At 40.6% G+C, this 24,835-nt stretch overlaps 1 protein-coding gene across 3 annotated transcripts in view; it reads left to right on the top strand.

Moving 5' to 3' along the window:
* The window catches only part of LOC136678960 (uveal autoantigen with coiled-coil domains and ankyrin repeats-like), a 53,977-nt gene that overhangs the window by 8,127 nt on the left and 21,015 nt on the right, over positions 1–24,835 (top strand). For 2 of the 3 annotated variants that reach the window (XM_066657173.1, XM_066657171.1), the window contains exon 2: positions 21,848–21,978. In XM_066657173.1, coding sequence (XP_066513270.1) covers positions 21,848–21,978 — 131 coding nt within the window. Of the gene's footprint in view, positions 1–20,687; positions 20,951–21,847; positions 21,979–24,835 lie in introns of those variants that run through there. The other variant, XM_066657172.1, reaches the window with a different exon arrangement.

Here is a 24,835-nt window from a genome sequence, read left to right as displayed (position 1 = left end):
GTTCACAGTTATTAGTGGTGTTCTGGGGCTGGGGAATGTTTACTGTGTGTTGTCCTGCATGCTAATGACCAGCAATAACCATAAGCATTGTGTAATCTGTCTCAAATTCTTTTCTGTTCAAGAAAGCATTGATAAATGACTTTGTGCTTATGGGAAAGGGCAGTTTATCATTATTTATGTTTGATTGGAGTTCATGGCCTTAATTAAATGCCTACTATTTATCTTGGTGGTTTATGGGTGGGTATTCTGTCATTATTGCAAGAAAATATGATGTGTTTCTAAATGTATCTCTGGTATACTTATAAAAATGAAAAAGAAAACTGTGATATACAGGAAGAAGTCTAAATCTAGGGTTGGGGTTAAATGGGATACAAATGAGTGGCTTTTTATTACAATAGAGTTTTTAATGTATCATACGTATATTATTATATATTGAATTAAATTTTTATTTCTGCCAATATTCACTATTGATGTTTAGATGTTGTTTTTTGTATAATTAATTTGACAGCCGATGGTTTTATTTTTTATAATTGTATATGTAAATATGGCTTCAGCACTGTGATGGTGTGTCACAGAGTTTGCAGTGAATCCCAACTCTATTAATATGTAGCTTCTAGTTTCACAAACACACTCCCTCATTCCATCACATGGGAAGTCATGTAGAAAACAGTGTATATGTGTGTTCTAGGCTGATTCCTGGAAGGCTGTGTTGTTAGAATGGACTGGCCTGTGTGTACCGCTCTGAAAGCCTGTCACTGAGCAGTGAGGCCCCAGAGTGCTGGGAAACTGCTAATGTGGATTGAAGGTTATCCTAGCTTGAGCAAAGGCCTGGGGATTACAGGCAATGGGAATGTGATGTAGATGAAAGCCCCCCAGGCCCTGATGCCTGCAGAGCTGGTCTGACACGGCCGGAACTCAGAACACCATCATAAGAACGCTTCGGAGCTTATTTATTCCACAGTGCATAAACATCTCAAATCAGCTGACTCAGCTGACTTCTGCAGGTTTCATTTCCTTTGGTCCAACTGCATTCTTGTGTATAGAATATGTTTTATGTTTGATGGGAGAGATTTAGGTCACTGACTAAGAGGGTGAGTGGAGGACAGAAAGCTTTGATGTGTTTTTAATAATAGATCAGTGGAAATTTCTAATAAAGAGAAGGCTATATTTACTTAATGTAAATAGGTTGTGAATTAGTGTTGAATATAAGCAGACTAGGCTTTCTGATCACTGTACTGGATTGCCATTATTCATTCATTGATTCATTGTCTGTAACCTCTTATCCAGTTCAGGGTAGCGGTGGGTCCGGAGTCTACCCGGAATCACTGGGCGCAAGGTGGGAACACACCCTGGAGTGGGCATCAGTCTCTCACAGAGTGACACACACTCACACATTCACACCTATGGATAATTTAGAGTCTCCGAAACCCCTACCAACATGTGTTTTTGGACCGTGGGAGGAAACCGGAGCACCAGGAGGAAATCCACGTAGACACAGGGAGAACACACCGAACGCCTCAGACAGTCACCCAAAGCTGACCTAAACCCACAACCTCCAGGTCCACTTTGCCACCCTGTATTGCCATTATAGGGGATATATTATACCCCTTTATTTACAACTTAAAATAGCTCCATGGGGTCTTAATTAATTAAGTCCCTGTGTTTATGGAAATTACAACTTTCCATTACAATGATCCACTGTACTGTACACATGATTACAACCAAATGAATGAACAAATTAACAAATTAATTAATTAATTCCCCTGTCTCCTCCCACAGTCCAAAAACACACGTTGCAGGTTGATTGGCGACTCAAAAGTGTCCGTAGGTGTGAGTGAACGTGTGTATGTTGCCCTGTGAAGGACTGGCGCCCCCTCCAGGGTGTATTCCCGCCTTGCGCCCAATGATTCCAGGTAGGCTCTGGACCCACCGCGACCCTGTATTGGATAAGCGGTTACAGATAATGAATGAATGAATGAATGAATAATTCCCCAGTCAAGAGGATACCCCACATTAGGGACGTCACGATACCAATTCCACAATTCTCGATACCAATTTCAATACCACGACTAAACCAACAAATGAAACAAATGCATGTCAACATAAATGCGTTTATTTAAAAAGTCTTTTTCCAGTAAAAAAAATTGGCAATTTATTTAACATTTTATTTGCTTTTTTGCTTTTGTTTAATGTTGTTTCTAACCCAGTTCTCTACCCCTTTTTAAATACCAGGCGTGTTGGAAGGTGGGAGCTTCACCCTGATTGGCTGTACAGCGAGGCAACCTCTCTCAGACCCCTCCTGTATTTACATGGTCTCAGTGGGAGAAAGGCAGCTAGTGAAAGAAATCTAAGTTTTGAAAACATATTTATTGTCTTGGATTTTAGTTTGTTGAGCTTGTGGCTGCCAAATAAAACCGTCGAGTCGTCTCTCGTGCTGCGTTGGTCAGTTAGGTGCTGAGACTGAATGCGCTCGGCTGAAGCATGGGTCTGTATTTGTCCATTCTCCTTGGATGTGCATTGCCATAACCTGGCCCCTGATTGGTCTACAGACGTGATTGATGTGTTGTTGGAAAGCTCAGAGCTAAAGCTACACAGGGATCATTTCAATAGTTTTTTTTTCATTTTTGTATTTTTAAACCAAAGGCTTCACAGATCTGTGAAGAAATGAAGAAAGTAATTACATTTAAAGCCCTACTGTTTGAATAGGAGTTTAAAGCATTCACAAACCTATGATGTCAGCCTGAGATGGTGAAGTGATTTCATTAAGGCATTTGTGTGGGCTTGATCTCCTTTGAGGAGAATGTTCTGTGTTTTATCGAGCTGTTCAGCTGTATCACAGTAAATGAGTTGGTACACTTGACTGCAGTTCTGAAAGTTTGAAGTGAATGAAGACCTTTTCCATTAGCTTTAATGCTGACAATAGATATGTTGCATCAGTACTATGGCAGATGAATTGCGTCCAGATGTGCTGGAATTGGGAATCTGTCTGATTGTAAGAAGCAGTGCTTTTATATCAAAGTTGATATTAATATGTGAAGAATCTGAATATATTTTCTCATCATAGCTTGGTGCAGTGCTTAACATCCATTGTATCATATAATGCCAGGCTAAGATATTTCATCTCTTATCCATGGCATGCAGGTAAACAGACAACCTCAGTATGCAACATTTCAGTGTTTGCATGTGGACATAATAAACAATGTACTGATCTATGGAACTATATTGCTATGCCCATGTAATCTGATGACGGTACCCTAAACGTCCTCTTCTTCATATTTGTTGTCTACTGCTGATCATAGGCCATAGATGGTGAGCTCCTTGTTGTAGTCCAAGCACGTTTTGAAGTTGCCCTGGCATGAATATGTGATTTGAAGCTTTCAAGCACCAGTCCTCAGCGTACAGTCTGGGCCAATAAAATTGTTACCAAAGAAAGCTGAGCAGCTGTCAAACTTATACTGGCTTCAGGCCTACAATGAATAGCTGATGTGATTTTTTTTTTTTTTTTTTTTTTTTTTTTTTTTTTTTAAATAACAAACAAATTTTTTCAAAAGAATAAACAACAGTTGCAGTGTCTTTTGTTCCCCAAAAAAGGCACCTATTTGAAGAGATGGCATTAAAGCAATAGCTCAGATAATCAAACATGTTTATGTACTTTATTATTGTTTCTTTGATTGGTGTTTTGCCCAAGGTATTAAATCTGTCTCAGTATGTAGATTAAGGGTGAAGAACACGTTTAAAAGGCATTTGACTAGAATAATGAATCATGCAGAGGAAGGACCACCAAAGCATGGGGAGGCACCTTGCTATTTTGTTTGATTTGAATAACCTTTTAATGGTATTCAGAACCCTGTCATTGTTTTCACTACTCTTTAAAAATAGAACAAACCTTACCGGATGCAGTATTAATAAGTATGAAATCTCTGTTGGTGTTATGTTTTTGGGTAGTTCCAATTGTATGCGACGTCAAAATGCCAGTCTGTTTGAACATGATATTTACAGGCATAGACCCCAACAAATAATTGAATTTTATATATGGCAAAAGATTTCATAATATAAAGTATTATATAATATTTTTAAAGTAATATTTGACATGTATGTTGCTTGGCAACCATAGCGTGCTTGGCAGAAGGTTTCTTTGCATTTATTACATTCCTTTACTATGGTAAACTGCTGTAACATTCGACTTCTTGTGGCTTTCTTGCTTTATTTTTGCCGAGTTTGTGTGTGCACCTAAGTAGTGTGTTAAAGGGTGGGCTGGAAGAGAGGAATGTTGTGATATGCAGTCCAGATGTTGCACTGTTCTTGTAGAGCCTGTGGCACTATCTCCCCCCCCCCCCCCCCCCCAGAGAGTACAGTCTCCCCTCCCATTCACTCCCTCCACTCCGCTGTCACGAAAACTTGATTGCTGCAGTGCCCCTCCAGTTCCTCTCCCTCTTCCTCACTCCCTCCATGCTCTGTCCTTCCTCCAAGAATATATATAAGAATATAGTCTAACATTTAAAGAATAATGTTATTCAATTTAAATAGTTACCTATTGAAAGAAGAGCAGAGAGGGTCTAATAGGAATGAAACCATTACCATATACATTTTTGTATTTAATCACCTGCTGATAATTACATTATGCTAAATAATGCTGCTGATTATAGTATGAATAATGTTTGTTCTTTAGCAAAGAAAGTAGTCGGATGTAGCATCAGCTCTGGCCACATTAATCTTTTGGCTGTTGGTTTTGTTAAACTCCCCGGCAGTGGACTCCTACCGCGTTAGTTGCGTCTGTGGAAGGCCTTATTTATTACTGTACGTGTTTGTGCCATGACGTGAGACCTGAATAACTCGCTATAACGTTAAAGAAGCCTGACGTCATATAACAAAACCATACACTTATTCCTGATTATTCTTAATCTGTTCATAGTTTGTGCAGAAATAATTTGTATTATATCTTTTTCCAAAGCATGCATTTCATTTTGACAACCTTTTTTTATAAACCCGTCCTCATCTGCTTGCCCACACATGTTCCGCTGAACAAGCACCACACCTTCATACGACCATGACTCAGCTCCTTTTCATCACTAGCTCTGACACACTCCATCCCCGTTTCCTTTTTTTCCTCTTTTTTTTTTTTTTTTTTTTCCTTTGATTCTGTGCCATACACCCTCCACATATCGAGTTTCTGACCCCCTCTTTTCACTCTGTTTCTCTTACTCTTGTGTCTTGTGTATCTTCTCCCTCCTAAGACTCAATTTCAGCCTCTCTCACTTTGTTTTTCTTTGTGAAATAACAAGGGAAAGTACTTTATCCATCACTGGAGGATTTTTTTTTTCTCCCTGTGTCCAGTCAGCATGAAGACCCTCCTCTGGAGAAAGAGAGTTGCTTTCTGCCAGATCTTGTTTTTCTCTCTAACTTCAGCCACTCAATCGATACAGGCCTTTTCTCCCTGAATAGTCCTTTTAAAGGTTGAGTTTTTAAACACGGGGCTTATTCTGGTCAGGCTTTATGTTGATGCTAGTGAAATAAAATTTTAATAATAAAAACACAGCAGGATAAAGGAGAAAAAAGAACTTGCAAGTTCTTTGGAAGATGGAAGCAAAATACTGAACTGAGCTTTGAAATCACATCAAATACCTTTTTAAAGAACGTGGCTTACATTTTTATTTTTGAACTCCTTCCTCTTGACTGCAATTGCAGTGATTAAGTTATAACCAAGCAGCGTGCCTGTTAATTTGAGGTTAACAACAGGGCAGTCTCTGAGCATATTCATGTTATCGTCAGTGCAAAAAGAGCATGGACCAACAATGTTTTCATTAAAAAGACAGCACACTTGGACGTGTTCGGCTGCGTTTCTCACATAAAATATTTGCAACGTTATGTAGGAATAGTTTTAATTGTTATATGGAATAATTGTTTTTATTAATGTGGCATAGTCTGTTCTAATTGCTCAGACCTCAGGACAATGATGCTGTACATTGTCATGTTTGCGGTTTTGAAACATCTAATGTAATGTCTCTAAAACACAAAAGCTGTATCAGTGGCAGTCTGAAGTACATTTATCACACTTCAAACGCTAACACTGTTTGGAATGCTTTTAACGTAGCCCTATCCACCTGTGACAAACATTTATAGTACTTTTCGGTGAGTATGTTCAGTGAATCTTATCAGGCAGCAATAGCTCAATGTTCTGAGGTGCTAGAATCAAGCCTAGAGCTGGATAAAAATTCAGAGGCTAATGAATGCATACCCACATATTGATTTTGTGTGGAATGTGCTTGGCAGGCTGACTGTGTTGGCTGCCACCCTGCACGCACCAACATTGTTCATTATGTTTATACACAGTAAGTGAGCTGATAGTTTACTCATTAGAGATGATGTGGTGACCATCATGAAATACCTCTCCCAGGGCAAACAAGTAAGTCCTGGGGTGAAACCATGACCTTAGAACAAATGTTCATAACTCTCAGACTCTACTGTGAAATGTTTTTTAATTTTAAAAGCAGGGGGTGTTCTGAACAGTTAAAAGTTTAAATTGAGTTTCTATAGGAAAGTACAAAGACTTTAGAAGGAAATATTTAGTTGAAAATGGCAGTTCAGACCGTTTTTGTTGACCTCACCCACCCTAGGCCCCTCATTACAATAAATGCAGAGCAGAAAGATGTTCTACATTTCTGGAATTTGATATGGTGGGGGGGCGTGGTGTACCTACATCTGACAATGTTGGTGAGTGTAGCTGAAAAATTGACTGAATTAGAGTAGTATGGGAGTGTTTTGTCAAAAGTTAGAAAGTTGTCTGAACGTAAAAGCAGTTTGAGTTTTAATATAGTGCTTTCCAAACATTAAAATAAACTGGATTAAATACACGCTCAGTTTGGCCGAGACACAGAAAGCTTTGCTCATGGTCCGTGGGCGTAATTTTAAAAATGAGATTCTCTTTGGGGGTTGCCAGGTTAAATGCAATTCAGTTGGAGGCAGGAACTGTAATTTGGTTATATATTTTTTTTTGCTTAGTTGTTGAACCAGGAACGACAGAATTCGCCTAAAGTGATGAGCTTCTTATAGAATACAATTACGTTTTTGTGTGCAAGAGTGAGTTTGGAGGCAAATTGATCCTTTACTGTGAATATTAATGTGGAACTGTGTAGGAAAAATTTGTTTGCAGAATGATACAGAAATGGCAGTCATATTGAAATCTCATGAGGCCAGTGGATTGAGAGGTTGTGCTTGGAGACGGCTGCTCGACAGTTTGTACTATATCAAGCATTCTTATGATGAATAAAATGTTCTGGAAAATTGTTTGGGTTTTTCAGTGCGATCTTTGCATATGTTTGAGCCTTTCATGGGTGAAAGCTGATTTTGTGCCCTGCAGAGGTGGATAGATGAGTAAAGAATTATCACTTATATTCACCAGTGTCGAGTATTGGACCTGCTTTGAAGCTCAGAGTAGTTGTAGAAAGCAACATGACTCCCGTTTAAGAAAACATCAGAAAAGTATCTGGCCCTTCCCTGCTGAATTGACCTAACAAAGCCTCTCTCTGTCTGTGCTTAGCTGGAGCCATTATCTCTCTGAATGAAGAGGATTACTGAGGGTGTCTGTCTGTGTCACTGTGTAGAGTGTGTATGGGGGTGGGGTATGTAGAGTTTTGCCACATGGCTGTTTGTGAATCTGTGCTGTTGATGTCTCTGTCCCCATGGCCTGTTGTGGAAGTGGGCCCATGTTCTCTAGCAGCTGAGCATGAATTGGAGAAGAGAGTGTGTTTGAATGCATGTGCTCTTGTGAACTCGTGCGTATGTGTGTGTGGTGTACACATCCTCCTATAGCCCCCCCCCCCCCCCCATGAGGTCAGCTAAATAGGTGGGAGTGAGAAGAGAGTAGGGGAGTTTCAAGCCCAAAGTATGTGTGTGGGTGGGTGGTGTTGTGCAAATTGGTTAAAGTGCCATCTATTTATTCTGCTCTTCCAAGTCTTCCAATAAGACAGGGGTTCCCAAACTGAGTGGTACAGAGGTATTGCCTGGAGTTGGGGGGTGGTGTGCAGGAAGCAAGGCAAATGAATCAGAGCCGTAATGAATGTCACTTGTAATAATTACACAGTAAATGTGATTTTTAAAAATATTTTGTTCAATAAGAAATTGCCTTTTTTTTAATGAATTTCAACAGTAAAAAATAAATTACATTTGTAGTCTGGATGCAAAAGGCATGTAATTTGTGTGCTGTGAATATGACAGGCTTGAAATCATCCTCATCTACTATAAGCAGGGTGCTGCAGACAACGTCTATGAACCGCACCAATAAGGCATTGTCAAATTTATTTGAAGATTTTGTGTAATAAAAACAAATGATAGAGGTCAGTAGTCATCCATGACTTCTCTTAATACATCTTATAAACATCTGTCGGCCATAACCCAAACATATAGTGAGACCTCTTTTATTAAGGCCTTAGAGACTAATGTGTGGTATAAGACTTGGACATTTAAGTGTAGACCCATAGTGCTCCTGGGTTTTGAACACATTTGCAGGCCCAGACTCGGGGCGTTTTCCTGGGGAGAGGGGATTATAAACCTGGTGGGCTTTCCAACAGCAGCGTCTGGCTGTCTCGGGGGGGCTTCGGCTTATCGCTGTGCTGCTGATTTGATGCTGCTGACTGCAGTGTATACGCTGGCATGGGGCTCCATCACAGCAACAAAAATACTCTTCTGCTGATGTCAAGGCACTAAGCACCACAAAAAAGTGCAGAAACACACTGTAGTAGAACCGAAGAACCGCTGACACTCTAATAAATCTTACGATTTCTCACAGTCTGTAAATATTTAATTTAGTTGTACCATTTCAGGGCACAGCTAAAAATATGGGTCATTTGTTACAGATGAAGGCGCAGAGAGAAAATGTATCCCACAACTTTAGCTTTTTAAATGTCAGCAATGTTTCATCTTACTGTTGCATCTTAATAAATTCTGCTGTTAAATCCAGAACACTGGGATGGTGATGTGTTGGGTAGTAATACTGCCCTCTAGAGGAAAGAGAAGGTATAACATTAGTTCTAAAGAATTTGAGGTGGATTGGATTGTTTGTTAAGAAACATTAGTGGATGATGTCAAAGGAGGCCGAAGAACTATCTGTGGAAAGCAAGTCTAACATTAAATCGTGTGATTGGATTAACGTTAGAGAGATCTGCAAAGTAAATGAGAGAGATCTTACCTTTTGTTTTGACTATTGTAGATATCCGAAATCCTAGATATCTTCAAATAAATTACAGATATCTTGAACTTATTCACTTTATGTATTTCTGATATCTTAAATTACTGTTCTTACTAGTCAGACTGTAAATACATATGTCTTACTTTGTCATTCTGACTGGTCAAAATGTAACTGCTACTAGTCAAAACTCTTGTGTAGATATCCAGTATTTAATTAAATATAGTCAGACGAGCTATTTAATGTTAAAACGGCTTGCCATACTGTGTCTAACACTTTTCCCTCAGGTAGAAAGAGGGAGACACACATTAGTGGGATTAGAAGGAATCTGAACAGTGGGTTGGAAAGGAGCACAGACTGGAGAAGCTCTATCTAGAGACAAGTCTGAGCCTGCAGTTTGTTTTTCTTAACTAAGGATTGGCTTCTCCTCACAGATTTACAAATGCAGTTGTATGAGCAATTTTTTAAATCCCTGTTAGTGAGGGTTTCTTTTTATAATAGTTAACATGTTCATCCTACGCTCATATCTCATTTATACCTAATGTTTTTAAGGTGATGTTCATTTTCTCTTCTATAAATGACCTACAGCATTTCCTTCTTCCTCTAGTTTATGCTCTTCCTCCCAGTTCATTAGTATGTGTTTTTTTATGTACATTTTTTGTTATATGTCTTCATTATCCATTGCCCATAGCTTTTGTTAATGCAGTAATAGTTAAGGATACTTTCTTAGTTTGACTAAGAAGAATGTCAGTGCATTCTTTTCTTATTTACACAGAGAGGAATGTCGGCATGCTCCTTGATTCCAGGCTATTTTTAAGGAGGGATATTAATATTGTGAGGCCACACTTTGTGAGCCGTGGTCTTTTCTTAGTTTCATCTCTTTTCGTCAGCAAACATCAATTCTTTACAACAGCACGTATAATATTTCTTTTCTCTGTAGCTCTTATTGTTCTCTCTCACTCTCCCTCTCTCCCTCTCACTCTCTCACTCTTCCTCTCTCTCTCTCTCCCTCTCTCTCTCTCTGCCACAATCAGCTCTGTATGCAATCTTTCACTTATTGAAAGTGGGAAAATTGAAATATATGAAATGTGTGACTCCTTTCCCTCTGATATTTTCAGCTCCATGACTTTGCAGAAACAAGAACAAGCAAGGTCGTTTCAGAGGAATCTGAACACTCTTAACAAATTCTCCATCACAGCAAACTCGATAGAAGCGATTTCCAATTCGTATAATTAATCTCTCCTTCCCCTGCTCTGACGTGAGCATGACAATGTTATTAATTCAACACTAAGTTTTACAGCATCTGCCACCCCTCAGTTATATTAAATGTTGTGGATTCTGTTTGTTGTAGTGTTGCAGTGTTTGAAAATGTTATTTCAGAATTCTGTTTTACAAATCTATAAATAATAATAATAAGCTGACGTCTAAACAAAATTCTCAGTGCAATTTTCACTTCACATGAAAAAACTAATTTCACAAACTAGAGGGTGGAGCTGTCATTGAGATCGTTATATTTTCGATGTTAACAAAAGTGAATAGACTCGTAGTTTAGGGTGTGAAGTTGATTTAATAGTTATGCGGTGTTATTAATTTTAATAACAAAGAAAGCTGACAAGAGTGAAGATGGATCATTTGACAGTGTTTTTCTGCTCTTGTGACAGTTTGTTGAAGGTTGGTACCCACAGGCTCTAAAGGCTGGGTCCAGCTGCTTTGTTCTTTTTTTCAATACCCAACAAACCACTTTTTTCTTTCAACCACATGGGAATTGTTTCTGTAACAGGTGCAAGAACCTGTTTGAAGGGCATCACTGAGTAGATTAACTCTGCATTCTGTGTAAATTAAATTCATATCAGTCTAACTTTTTAACCCAAAATGACTAAGACATTTCCTTCGCAAGAAAAAACAAAAGTCTTGCTTGAATTGATGTAGTTAACATTTTTAACAGTGCATTATGATGGTCATCTTTTGAGTTTAATGTGAGCTCAAGTTGAGCAGTGATGGTATTTAGAAAAAGTGTGCCAGTTCCCCTGTATAGTCAGGATTTGGTTCCACACTACGCTCTCTGGAGCAGCACAAAAAAGAAGTCTCTCACGCTGAGTAACAGACAATTTGGAAGAGTTTGTTTGTGATGTTTAACTTTACAACTTTACCCTCTGACACAGGATGGACGGTCTTTAATTTGTTTAGAGTTAAAGAAGATTGGGGAGATAAAGGGGGGCTGTTTGTGTGTGTTGTGTTTTGAGCTCCTTGGTGTGTAATGTACTCCTCTGCTCATTATGTGCTGAGAGCAGTCTGAGACAGAAGGGGTCTCTAGTGTCAGTAAAGTTGGTCTGAGTGGCGCCGGACCCCAATAACCCCCCCCCCCCCTCCACTTGCAAAGCATCCTGATATGTTGCCACCCACAGTGAACTCTGACTTGGTTGAAATCGTTCTCATTTCTCGTGCTTTTAATGTCTCTCTTGGCCTTTGTTTGACTTGTTTAGGATTAAAGCTTTATGTACAAATAATTTCCATATTTTTCATTTTATTTTTAATTGAATGAGTAAATGTAAATGACTTTAGGCAACTGGAGCTTGCTTTTTTCTCTCTCTCTTCCCCTCTTTGGTCTTGAAAGTATTAATTTCTGACTCTCGCATAAAGCTCACATTCACTGGGCTAAGAAGGTGCCTTTCATGTGGGCACAGCTCATTTTCCATATATGTGAATACAATGTGTTGTAGTGAATTGCTAATATATTTTGCACAGACATTTTTCTGATTAGCGCCTTGCTACCTTATTTGTTTATGTTCAGTTGCACTCTTTGAGGCTCCTGGTCACACGGCACTGTGGAGAGCACTTTCCGCCGGTGTAAAAGTTAATCAGTTCCGTCTGAAGACTTGTTCTTATAGAGCCCTGGCAGGTGTGGCCACTGACTCGCTGAGTAACCTGCTGTTGTGGTGTATTTCTAAACCCAATGTGTTCTCCTTATGTATGTGCCCTAGTGTGATCGGTTAGCGGAGGCCTGGCTGTGGTCTACAGAAGGGCAGAGGACGTTCACTGGGAATACCGATCCTTCTGATTAGAACTCAACTTCCGGAAATAAGAAAAAATATCAAGTGGGACACCGTGACCCCTGAGGTCAAAGGTCAGATCTAGCCAGTGTGAATGAACAGCTGTCTAGACTTGGGGAAAGTGCTTTCTGACTCACTAAGTGAAAGTGTGTGCACAAACGCCCTCCATAATGCAGAAAATGAAACTTGGGTTCTCCCACCGGGGGTGTGTGAAAGTAACAGTGAGACTAATGGACAACCGCAGGCAGATGGACATCTATATTAATGGATATTTGACTCTGCTTTACTCCGTCAGACTTTTAGTAAAGCAGACAGGAGCTATCTTGGGGATCTGCAGATGGGGACTCCTTAACCTTATTTCATGTAATGATGGAGGAGTCGACAATCATGAAGGGCCCAGAAGAGTGCTTGTTTGTCCTCCAGCGATTTGGTGTTTTGCCAGATGCCGTGCTACAATAACAGGTGCACACTGGTGGCTGATCATTTGAACACAGTAGGCATTTATGGTCAAAAACAAACATGTATAATTCAACAACTTCACTTTGGCACAAAGATCAAATCACACACACACACAACTTGTGAAATGTTCAAACTTTCAAAATTTGATATTTACAAGTTCATAAGATGCATATTTGGCAAGATATTTTTATTATTGCTTCATCAACTATGATTCAGAATTTAAAAATATCACTGTTGAAGCTGTGACGTGATTAACCAAGCACTTTAACACTACATAATGCTAGGTGATGATTGCATTACGAGAATATTGGGTGCATCCTGTGTCTGGCACCTTGGTCTCACTGTTGCCATGGCAGCAGTGTACCTCGACAAATTGGTTTCCGCTTTTTCTCCCGTCCGTCATGTTTGCATGCATGGATATTGGTCATTGGAAATGGCACATAGCCTATAGCTGTCTCTCCTCAGCTAGTTTACATACCAACACACAGGCCTCCCCAGCTCCCCACTGTCTTTCTTTAGCATACCAACACACAGGCGGCTGTGTGCACACTTGGCCACGATCATCAGCAGACGCCACCTCACTGGGGATGTCTAATTAAAGCATCCATTTAGCCAGCTGCATAACGACAGGCACTTTAGCTAGCTGCCTGTGGTCCCAGTGTAGCAGTGAGCCTGGAAATAGCTCCCACTTACAACAGTACACTCACTAATCACAGGTTAGCCCTTCGTCCCCACCGTGCAATTTAGCGCACTGCATTAATGGCTAACATCAACAAACCCACAATCGCTACACTGCAGCTGTTGACACCACTGGGGCGTTAGCGGTGGGTGGCTAGTTTAGCTGTGGCATGGCATTAGGCTCTAGAGCTTACACATTTGTTGTGTTTGAGGTCCATAAACTGATTTATTGGCCCATTAAATATAACCTTAGTGCTCCATTATCTTTCATGGCCTCATCTGTGTTGGCTTTTGAATGTAAATATTATATTTAGATGAAGATTATTTGGCAAGATTTGTTGGGAAATGTTTATGGGACAAATTGTGTTGTAATTAATTTTTAAAAATGTATATTCTGCATCTTTCACCATCACACATTGATAAATCATTATTTATTTCTACTGTAAACATGTAAAATAAAGTCTTATTTGGAAACTAATCATTCATGTAATATCACCCTGACCTTGCCCTTGAAACATATATAAACCAGTCATGTACCTGAGCTTTGCACTACAAGAAACTTATCACGGAGTCAAGACCATCCATATGTTACATGATCTATCGTGCCCTAAAATAGACTTGTCAACAGTGGATCTAATTATCTAACATCCAGTAAATCTATGCCCTACTCTGCATTTCAATGAGAGCAAGGTCTGAAAAGCTTCACCTTTTAGCTCGTCTTATCTGTGACGATTGTAGATACATCCCAGGTGTAGATACGTTTAGTGTTTCTTAAGCCTTGCCCACACTGTTTTGCAGCAGAGTTGCTCATCCCAACAACTGTAAAAGGTCTCCTGAATTTCTGGTAATTATAAACCACAATCTTCCCTGATTATCCTGTAGCGTGGAGAATCCATAGTCCAACCAAACTCACGCAATCTTCTGCAGTGTGGTGTGGACACTGACTCTCGGGTGTGAAACATAAAGATAGCATCATGACTGAAAGAATCTAAACCAATAAGAACCGAGCCAGGGCTATGGTTTCTCTGCTGTTCACCATTTGTTTAACTCCAGTTTGCGAGAAATACACTTGAGATTTTGAGGACTGGAGCTGTGTGTGGGATGTGAGCGTTCCGAGTGTGTGATGTTTTGTTAAGGTGGATAGTGCTGTGTGAGGGCTTTGAGGATTGACAACAGTCAAGCACAGAACCGTCTAAAAAATATCGTCATGGGTGGTGTGTCCGTTTTTAACATCGGTTAGGATTTTTAAAATCCTGTAGTTTGGACCAGGCATTAGAGCTTGCCTGGGTGGCTCGGCAGTGTGAGCGGATGTGGTGTAGGTCCGCTTTAGGCTGCTGAAGTCCAGCTGCGAGAGCCGTTTGATGTGGCGTCAGCGGTGATGGGATACATCCTGACTGATCTCTCTCGAATCCTCGTCATGCTCACAGGATCTCTCAAGGCCTGCTCTGGCTTTGAGAGAAAGAGGGGAAAATAAACATGTTCCCTCCTCATCTTTTGTCAATCGTTCTAGCTGGTTCCTTTCAGCCTGACATCACGTAATTTTTTTTTTTTTCTTGCGAGTTCTCTCTCCTTTTCTTGCTTTCTCTCTCTCACTCCTGCTTTTGCCTTCTTTCTTGCCCTCTCTGACTTTCTCTCTCTCTCACGCTCTCTCTTTCTTTCTCTTTTGCATGCTCTCTTGCCCTTGTTTCTCTCTCTCTCTTTTGCATATTCTCTCTCATGCTCTTGCTTTCTGTCTCGTGCTGTTGTGCTCTCTCTCTCTCTCTCTCTCTCTCTCTCTCTCTCTCTCTCTCTCTCGTGTTAGCCTCTGCCCTTCTTAGTCACTGGAGAATGTAGTGTTTTTCTCAAACTTTCTCAATGTTGTGAGACTCTCACCTCCTCAGGGGTTGGGGCGGTTCTTGCTGGGGGGCTGAATTCTCTTCCTAATACTCATGCGTCTGGGGGCTTTCCATCTTTGGCAGTTGCAACACTGCTTCACTGGACCAGTCCTGGCTGCTGTGTGGCTGCTGCTGTTACGGGGGAGAGCCTGACATGAGTAATCTGGAGAAATGAGCACAGAGAAAGATAATGGGCTCCTGTTGGAACCTGTTTTTTAGCTGCAGGTTGTGAGTCTACGAGGACGATCTGTTGAGTGAGGTCTGATTGAGAAGTGATCTAAGATCACGTCTCGTACTCATGACGTGCGTAATTCATGGTTGTCACCATATACTCTTAAGTGAACTGTTGGCTAGAGGATTTGCTGCTGAAAGAAAGTGCTGAACACACGATATACTTTCTTTTTCTTTGATATTTATACTTTCTAACAGCACATATGACACACAACATTCCATGACCTTCTACTGCAGCGTCTGGTTTCAGGTGTCTGCAGTCGTCTCAGATGTGTTAGGATATATAGGCCCATTAAGTACAGTTCGCTTGACATTGCCAAAGGATGGATGGGGCTGTGTGGGTGGGGTTGTGGTGGTGGGGGGTGTTCTGGTTTGGAAGGTGTTGAAATGGACTGAACTATAGCCTGTAGGATGACCCAGACAGCCTGGCAGCCAATGACTGACTTTGGATGACAGCAGCTAGAGACAGAGCTCATCACACCTGTCTAAGCTGAGCGTGTAAACATTATAACACATTCCACTTAAATCTGCATCTAACCCACAATTACAGCAAAAAAAAACTGCCACTAGTGAACACTAGTGATTTAGTCTTATATCGCAGCAAAAGGTAATAGTAATATTAGTAATATGAAAATAAATTTAAATAAAATTACTGTCATAAACAGCATCAAAATATTCACTGTATGCTTCATGTACTTAAAGAGCACTGAACTTAATGTGTCATAGAAAATATATACGATAAGACAAGATGGATAAATTACAAACAAGTATAACTACTAGTGTGTATTTACCACATAGTAACAATTAAAGATTGAGGTCATTGTGCCATTGTCTTATTTCTTACAGTCACCTATTTTTAAATTTTATTTACTTAAATGATTAGAAATTGTTACATGCAATAATTTCACTGTTGCACACACTCACCATTTTGCTTTTTCGATATGAATATACACTGAACCGCGACTCTGAACTGGATAAGCAGTTTCAGACAATGAATGAATGAATGAATGAATATACTCTGAATCAGCAGATCAGACACAGCAGGGTGACATGAGTTTTTAAAGCCCTCAGTGTCACTGCTGGCCACCAAACAAAAATTTCCAGCCAGCTGTTTCCTGTGGGCGGCATCCTGAGTCCACTGGTGATGCACTAGAGGACGACCAACATAAACTGCAGAAGCAGGCAGTGAGTGGAGTTTAAAAACTCCAGCAGCACTGCTGTGTCTGATCCACTCGTACCAGCACAACACGCACTAACACACCACAACGTCAGAGTCACTGCGGCACCGAGAATGATCCACCTGGGGTGGTCCTGTGGGGGTAGAATGGGAATAGAAGATATGCAAAGAAACAGATGGACTACAGTCTGTAGTTGTAGAACTACAAAAGTGCTCCTGTGTGGTCAGTGGAGTTGATAAAATGGACAATGAGTGGAGATACAAGTGTTTCTAATCCAGAGATCATACTTTGTATAACATAAGCTATTTTTATTTGATAGACTTCAAATTGGAAAAGTGTCTATGAGCCTTTTTAGAACATTAGAACATTAAATCAGTTTAATTTTCATTCCTATATGTGATTCATTCTAAAGCTGATACCCATCAAGAGCAGCATGACATCTTCATAAATAAATCTTAATAAAAATGGAAGATGAAAATAATATCACTTCACATATAGTCCCACCACCAGGAGCAGTGTAAAGCCATTAGACACAGCTCTCTTCGTATTCACGTTCACACCTATGCCTTTGCCTTCTTTTGTGCCTGTCTGAGAGTCTGGCTCTAGGCCCAACCTGTACTTACTTATCTCAGTATGGAGCAACACCCTGGATTTTTAATTAAAGCCTTACCTTACATGGTACCTATTGTTTAAAACCCTCTCTAAACCACAATCAAACCAGCACCAACAGGTGCTGTGCTGTAAAAAGCTGATTCACTTCTTAAACAGACGGGAAGTGAAGTATAAAAAAGGAAGAATAAAACATCACTGCATTCCTTAAGGTCATTTTGCTGCTGTAAAGGGTTTTGCCTCATTAGAACTCATTAGAACTCCTCTGAGGGCACACAGAGGACCCTGCTGCCATCAAATGCATCTCCAAAGCTTACCTTCCTTTTTTGTTTCAGGTAAGGTTGTGTGACCTGTAGTATTGGAAACCAAGTGTGATATCATACGCCTGCCACTAATCTCACACTCACAGCACTCGCTAGTTTGAGAATATTGGCTGAAACTCAATTTTTCCGGGTGGTTAGAAACAGTAGGTCTAGTAGAGATAAGCCTGTGTGAGTGTATAGAAGAGAAAGTACTGTACGATCTACTGTTGGTTCTCCGAAAGGTAAAATTTTAGGTGGAGGAAAATCACACCTGACTTTCAGTATGAAAAAGTAAACGAACAAGATATTAGTAATGGCCATTGGTAAATTTAAATTATGCGACTGAAGTTTGAAGTGCAAATGAAAGGTTTTGGCCTTCAGGAGGAATGTCATTTAAAGGTGCCGTATACGATTCTGCAGACGGATTGTTGATGTTTGAACTCCGCAGTGGGGCAAACGTGTCCCTCCCTTCAGCGCACCTTCAGAAGCTCTTTTTTAACTTATTCCTATGTCCATGGCACTTTGTTTGTTTCCTGTTTGCAGAGCTGAGGTTGTGACAAACACAGACCGGAGAACTAGTGAGTCATGAGGTGTATTTCTGGTGTATTTGTGACCTCAGAACACACATGTAAACATATACATACATTAGTTTACAATCAATGTCAGAAACGAAATGAGCTGTTTGATGTTGCTATAGGGACTTCATAATTTCTCCAATGAAACATTTATCCTTTTGCATGGTTTCAGAATATTTATTGAGTTAATAATATTGTAATATGTTTAGGGGAATGGATGTAAGGGATGTTTGAAACACTATGTGCACTTTGTCACTGTGCTTTGTTTGTTGTGATTGTTTTACAGACAAATATTCACTGTCAATACTTCCATTTATTTGTTTAATAGATTGTTTTACTCCAAAGACGCTATATATGCACATATTTAACTTCTTTTAAGGCTGGAACATTCTTATGTAAATAGGCACCTGCTACTCCTGTCCTGCCGTGTTTCTGGAACAATCGACACATGACTCATCACGTCCAATAATCTCCCTCTACTTAATATGGGTGACTACAATGTGTCACAGATTTAAAGTGACATTGAGTGAATAGGCTATAAACGCTTCTGTGCCATCACTCACACTCCTCTCAGCAAGACAAAAACAAAAATACACACCCACATATACATGTTTATTTCTGTGAGTGGTCACACGCATGCCTCCGTTTCTGTTCCTTTGTCTCCAGGTTGCAGAGCAGGTTAGAAATTGCCAGCCCCGGTTCATACGTGTCTCAGCCGTTCCGTGTATGAGATTCTCACACGTTTGCTGAATATTGCTGCCACTCAGCCAGCTCTTCTCAGACTCGGATGGAGGACGAAACCCGAGCATCCCTTTGCTGCTGCACACTGTGTAAATTAAACACATCCCCCTCCCTCTTTTTTCACCTTCTAAATTAAAAGGTGACGTCTTCCTGATGGAAATAGATCTCATGCACAGTGTTTACCATCATAGTGCAGAACGAGAGGGGGGCTTTCAGACGCTCTGTTCCAGACAGCTGATTGTAAAGGAGCAGACACCTAACCCTGCTACCGTGTGGCTGGATCAGCGAGCCTCACACTCTTCCAGCATGAGGTGTCACAGATTGCGTGATGCTGTAGCTTTCTTCTTACTCTTCTGCCAGTAGTCCACTTTAGATTTGGACTTGTAATCTATATTTCTACCTGTGGGGGTCTGTGTGTTTGTTTCTATACATTTTTAGGACAAAAATAGTCATGACTTTGTAGATAAACTGGAAAACCTACAATGTTTGTCCCAGCAATATGCTTTGTTTGTGTACACAAGGAACATCCCTTTATGCTTCTTGGAATGAAACCTGTTGGTTTCGTAACAGTGTGTGTGTGTTATCCTGATATAGGTCAGTGTCCTTCATTCAAAAACACACACTTTTTATGCATTTTATCATGAATGTGCAAGGATGCACTCTTGCAGGGTGATGTCCCAATGGGGACTGATTAGTAAATGGCATGTTCTGCTAAGGTACACTCTCAGAAGAAAAGGTACCATGGAGGCATGTTGTTGTCACTAAAGCTACAAACAGTGTAAATGTATCTTTTATAGGTCCAGCAGTGGTTTTAATGAACAGTTGTTCCCTAAACGTACATTACATTCTCTTGTCCAGGAGGAGAGGTTAATATTTGTAAACTTTCCTTATAGATCTGTGGAAAACAAAAGAACACAGCATAAGTTCATCATTACATTCCCTAACTAAAAGTGTCAGACGGTCCCACCACAGTGAGTTTATCAGACAGTGCATGATGTAAGCTTTTATTTCAAAACAGAGTGGAAAATTTGACATTGTGTAAAGTTAACAGGCATTTGAAGAATATATTGACACCCTTTTCAATGGTTCCTTTATACGTGGTGAGATCTGTAAAGCTCTTAAACAATTGTGGAAACCATTCTGCTGCAATATTCATTTTTGTGTTTGTGTTGTGCATGAGACTTGTATGACATCAGGTCCTGATGTTGGATAAAAACAAGTCTGCCTAAATGTGTGTGAGGGTGCGCGTTGTCCTGCTTGGCAAGCCTTGCTTCTGTCTTCGCTCCACCGCAGTGGCAGTTACTCATGGGCCGAGCATGTTGGGGCAGTTTATTCTTAGCGCCCCGTCCCTGATCGGTCATTGGAGAAAGGTTGGAGGGTCAAAAAATAAAGAGGTGTCCAGTGGAAGGGCCCATCCGCGTGTTGTTTACTAGGATATTTTAGACCTCGAGGAGATCACATATTTACTGCCAGGGGTTTGACTATCTTGCCATTTGGCGTGGAGAGGGAGGAAAGGAGCACAGGAGGCCGGAGCGGAGAGAATGTGAAGACTGAGAGACAGAGCGAGGGGGGGGGCTGGAAAAAAAAAAAAGAGGACTGCTCTGGACTCTGCAGAAAAGGAGGACAGCCTTATTTCAGCCTAAAACCAAGCAAGAGAACAGGACAGAAAAAGTGAAAGTGAAGCCCAGAGGAGGAGCTGCTGTTCCAGGGCTGGCCCCTGTGCTCCACAGCAGCTCTCAGCTGGGGCGTGTGTGCGTGTATCTGCGGAGGCGTGATGAGAGCGCTAGAAGAGGCTGTGGGACGGGGAGGAGAGCACACGCTCGGCCGAGGTTTACCGGGACTCAGTGAGGCGCAGGCAGCCCGCTGGAGCACAGGACTCTACTGAGGAAGATAAAACACAAACACACTCGCTGGCAGAGTGCGGTCTTTCCTTTGACAGGAAAAAGAGAAGAAAACTTTTAGTGGGTTTTATTACTATTATTTTTTAAATACCTCTTCAATACAGCTGCGTAAAAGGACCAGCATTCTCCAGCACCATGAGTCGATGGCTCAAATGCACCTCAATGTATTTCGTAGGTATCCCACCAAATCTTTAAATAAAAAGTATTAGTTGTAGTTGGAGGCTGTTTTCAAGTACAAGATGTTAGTTCAAAGAAGTGTTTTTTATTATTACACACTGGCATCATGTAAATAGATTTGTTACTGTGGTCCCTGATCCCTTTCCTTCTCATACATAGAAGAAAAGCAGTGCACATATTTGTATTTGTGGTACAGGCAGATATAATGGTTGACTGACCAACTGCATGTTTAAAAAAAATAAAAAATAAATAAATCTGGGCCCTTGTGTATCTTAAGTTGCTGTGTGTGTGTGTGGAGACACTGACCCACTAGGGGAGCGTGACTTATGGCTTTCTCCATAGTTGCAAGGAATTCTGGAATGCACCACAATGTTACTGGAGAACACAGTGCTGATTTGGAGTGATATTTGCAGCCTCGGGGATTTAACAACTTGTTTTAACGTGTTGTCAACTTGCTTTTTTCCCACTCAGTTTGATTTTGCCATTGTTTTAAAAGCACACATGAGGCATTTGCCCCAAAATATTTCTGAGATACTTTGGCCTGTTCATTAGGCTCCTATTTTCCATGCAGATGAGTGCTTTTGCAGGTTCCTTTATTGTTGATAAACTGGTCTCACGGAATTCCATTCCATTCCTTGGAATTGTGAGCAGAGATATTTCTGACGGATATTTGCAGTGAATCAGTTACTGACACACACCCTTTAGCGCTGAGGGCATAGTTTGGTTAAATAGTGAAAGCTAAGCATGATGTTCTCTTTTGAAGTTTTGCTTTTTGAAACGTGAATGTTTTCATTTGTGTATGTAGTTGTTGAGCAGGCTTTATGACCTATGTAAAATAATATTTTGTTTTCTCTCTCTCTCTCTCTCTCTCTCTCTCTCTCTCTCTCTCAGAACACAGACTGGAATAAGTATGATGACAGGTTGATGAAGGCTGTAGAAAGAGGGGAGGTGGAGAAAGTTGCAAGTGTACTCAGTAAGAAGGGTATCATCCCAACAAAACTTGACGTCGAGGGCCGCTCTGCGTAAGTTCCCACAAGCTTATGCACACAACCTTTATTTAAGTTTACATCAATGATTTTAATACATGTTATGGAGTCAATTACAACCGAATCATTTTATAGAGGCTCAAAGTAGTGCTATAAATCTTGCCCAAGGTCTGATGTCTGAACCAAAGCCTTGTTTAATACGTACGATGCCTTATCAACAGCATTCATAACTGTGAATAAACAGACTGCATATTGACTGGTCCATATTCAGTACTCTTTTGTTCGTTCGTCATTTTAAAGCTATGGTTTATGTAAAACTTTATCAGCCATGGCTGCTCATGTTGCATCAATGGCCTAACATGTCATAAGTGTTCCCAGATTTATTGATAAACTGATAAGTTGTACCTGGCCCTGCTAGAATGATACAACATATCAGTCAGTTTCTCAATAAATCCGTCGTATTGTTCCCAGTGGCTGGTAGACTGTTTAAACTAATTCTGTTCAGCAGTGCCCTTCTGAATACTGGCAATAAGCCAAATTTTCAAAGCTTAAAATCTCTAAAATCTTCCTCTGTGAGTGTCTTTTTATAACTCTGGTCTTGTGTCTGAGAAATTCATTCAGCCTTGCCAGACGCTTCCTGCTCTTCTCCTGCTGCACAAAATAAACATCGCTATAATGGTTCTCCTAATAAATATGAATGAAAATATAGTGGACTTATTTGTGCCTGCCCTGAAAGCAGTAAAACAGCAATAAATTCATAGCACTCCCAAAAGGACTGTTTGGAGTGCAGTTAGTGGGCTGTTGTGACATGATATTATATGGTTTTACCTCCTCTAATAATGGCTTTGAGAGCTTACTGTAGAGCTGAGTCCAGGCTGTGTTCAGTATGTTTGGACAGTAGCATATGGTAGTGATTAAAATCTATTTGAAATCGCTGGTATTTACAGAACCCTTGCTGTTTGTGTAGTCTGGTCTGAGGCTTTCAGTGTCCGTCCATAGTTATAGATGGATCAGTATCTTAATCTTACGGGGGGGCGGGCAGCTTGACCAGAGGAAACATGTTAGCAGGAAACAGCTTATACTTTTTCTACTTTTTCCAACCCCAAGGATGTTTACATATGAAATATGTAATATGAGCATTCCGAAGAAATCCAGGGTATTTTGGAATAATCAGTCTGTACAACTGCCAATAGTGAGTAAGTACTCTGCACCTACACTCAGCAGAGGGCAGAGAGACCTAGGTTGGAAATGACCCTTAGATAAGCAGAGAAAATCCATGCTTGTGCATGCATGGAGTAAATTTAGGAGCCCGGAGCTGGCTGCTCTTCTAAGGTGTTAAGGTTAAAAGCTGCTTAATCTTCGCCTCGACGTTCCGAATGTAATAGGTTGTAGTGGATAAGCTTTTATTTTAGGCTAAAAGGAGAAATAAAAACACATTACAGAGTTCAAGCAAGTCTCATCACCTTGTTGTACTCAAATTAGCTGTTTTCCATTGCTCTGCAGCATGTGCCCACCCAACTCACTTTAGTTCTGCTCTCCATCTACCTCAGGGAGCAAAGCTTGGAAGCCTCCTTGATCCCCCCACCATTTTTATTCCAGAGGCATTGAAAGTAGGGCAAAGGCATCCAGCTTTCGGGTTATTTAAAACCCAGCTTTGTTTTGCTCTTCGATCGCGACCGTAAGATTTTCCTCTGTGCTTGGAGGGGGCAGGAGGGGTGTTTATGTTCATGTGTGAGATTCCTATAGTGGGCTGCTGTGGATGGGCCACGACGGGCCAGAGGAAAGGGGATGGTAATAAGGCCCTGGAATTTCTCAGGCCTAAATCAAGTGCATCGGCCGCCGCAGGAGTCGCCAGGCCGGCGAGGCAGCGTAACGGAGCTCATGGTAATAAACGCTGCGCTGATATATGAAGCCTGCTTGTCAGCAGCAGAGCCTAGCATGCCGTGTGTGATCAGAGCTGCTGAGGTACATCACGCTCCCCCACAGTCTCAAAGAACCCCCAGTGGGAGGTCAAAGAAGTACCACCTCCCACACTGGGACAAGATTTTCAATGCAAGTCAGCCTTCAGATGTAAACAAAGGTAATAACAAAGAGTCAAGTTTTAAAGGGACTTTGGAGGACATTATTGCAGAATATTGTCTCAAACTTAATAAATTAGCATTTAGCATTAAAGCTCAGACAGCTAATAAAATGCCTCTAGGTGTGTTGTAGACATTGAGACCCCTGGTTCTTGTCATCAGTATTTATTTAAAAACAAGCCACCACTAAGTTTTCACACAAAAGACCATTTTACATCAAAACAGTGACTGATTTGTGCAGAAACAATTGGTGGAATTTCTTTATAAAGCTCAATTCAATTCCATGTCTTTGTGAAGAGTATTTACTCATCTGTGCTAGGTTTGTGCTGCTGTCATAGATGTGCCTTAAATGGGCATGTGGTTTGAATGTCTATTTTAAAGCGGAGAATGAAAACAACTCAGATGACAGAAAAGAGCATGTTGTGCATGTTAGAGCACAATGACCTTTAACAAAATAAGAAACTAATAAAGCAGTCCAGAAAACCAAATCATGTCATAATGTGCCACCAAAATGTTACAGTTAAATCAGTTTCATTTAAGAATATAAAGTTATTTGCAGCCTATTTATTAATATTTACTTGCTTTGCGTGAGGGCAACCCAAATGTATTATATAGAGATTTGTTTTTTACATAGTATGGGCAGATAATCAGTATTGGGATTGAGTGTAGGGCAGAAATAAAGAAACATATCTATATATGTGCAGTGTGATACACCCTTAGAGAAGCTCCGATCAAAACAATTTGAAGAGCACAGTTTGGCCCTTGTCGAATTCGCTCAGACCCTTACATTGCTTCCAACACACATTTTATTGCCA

The sequence above is a fragment of the Hoplias malabaricus genome, chromosome Y (genome assembly GCF_029633855.1).
Source record: "Hoplias malabaricus isolate fHopMal1 chromosome Y, fHopMal1.hap1, whole genome shotgun sequence".
Classification (NCBI taxonomy): domain Eukaryota; kingdom Metazoa; phylum Chordata; class Actinopteri; order Characiformes; family Erythrinidae; genus Hoplias; species Hoplias malabaricus.
This window is presented reverse-complemented; position numbering and strand designations above follow the sequence as displayed.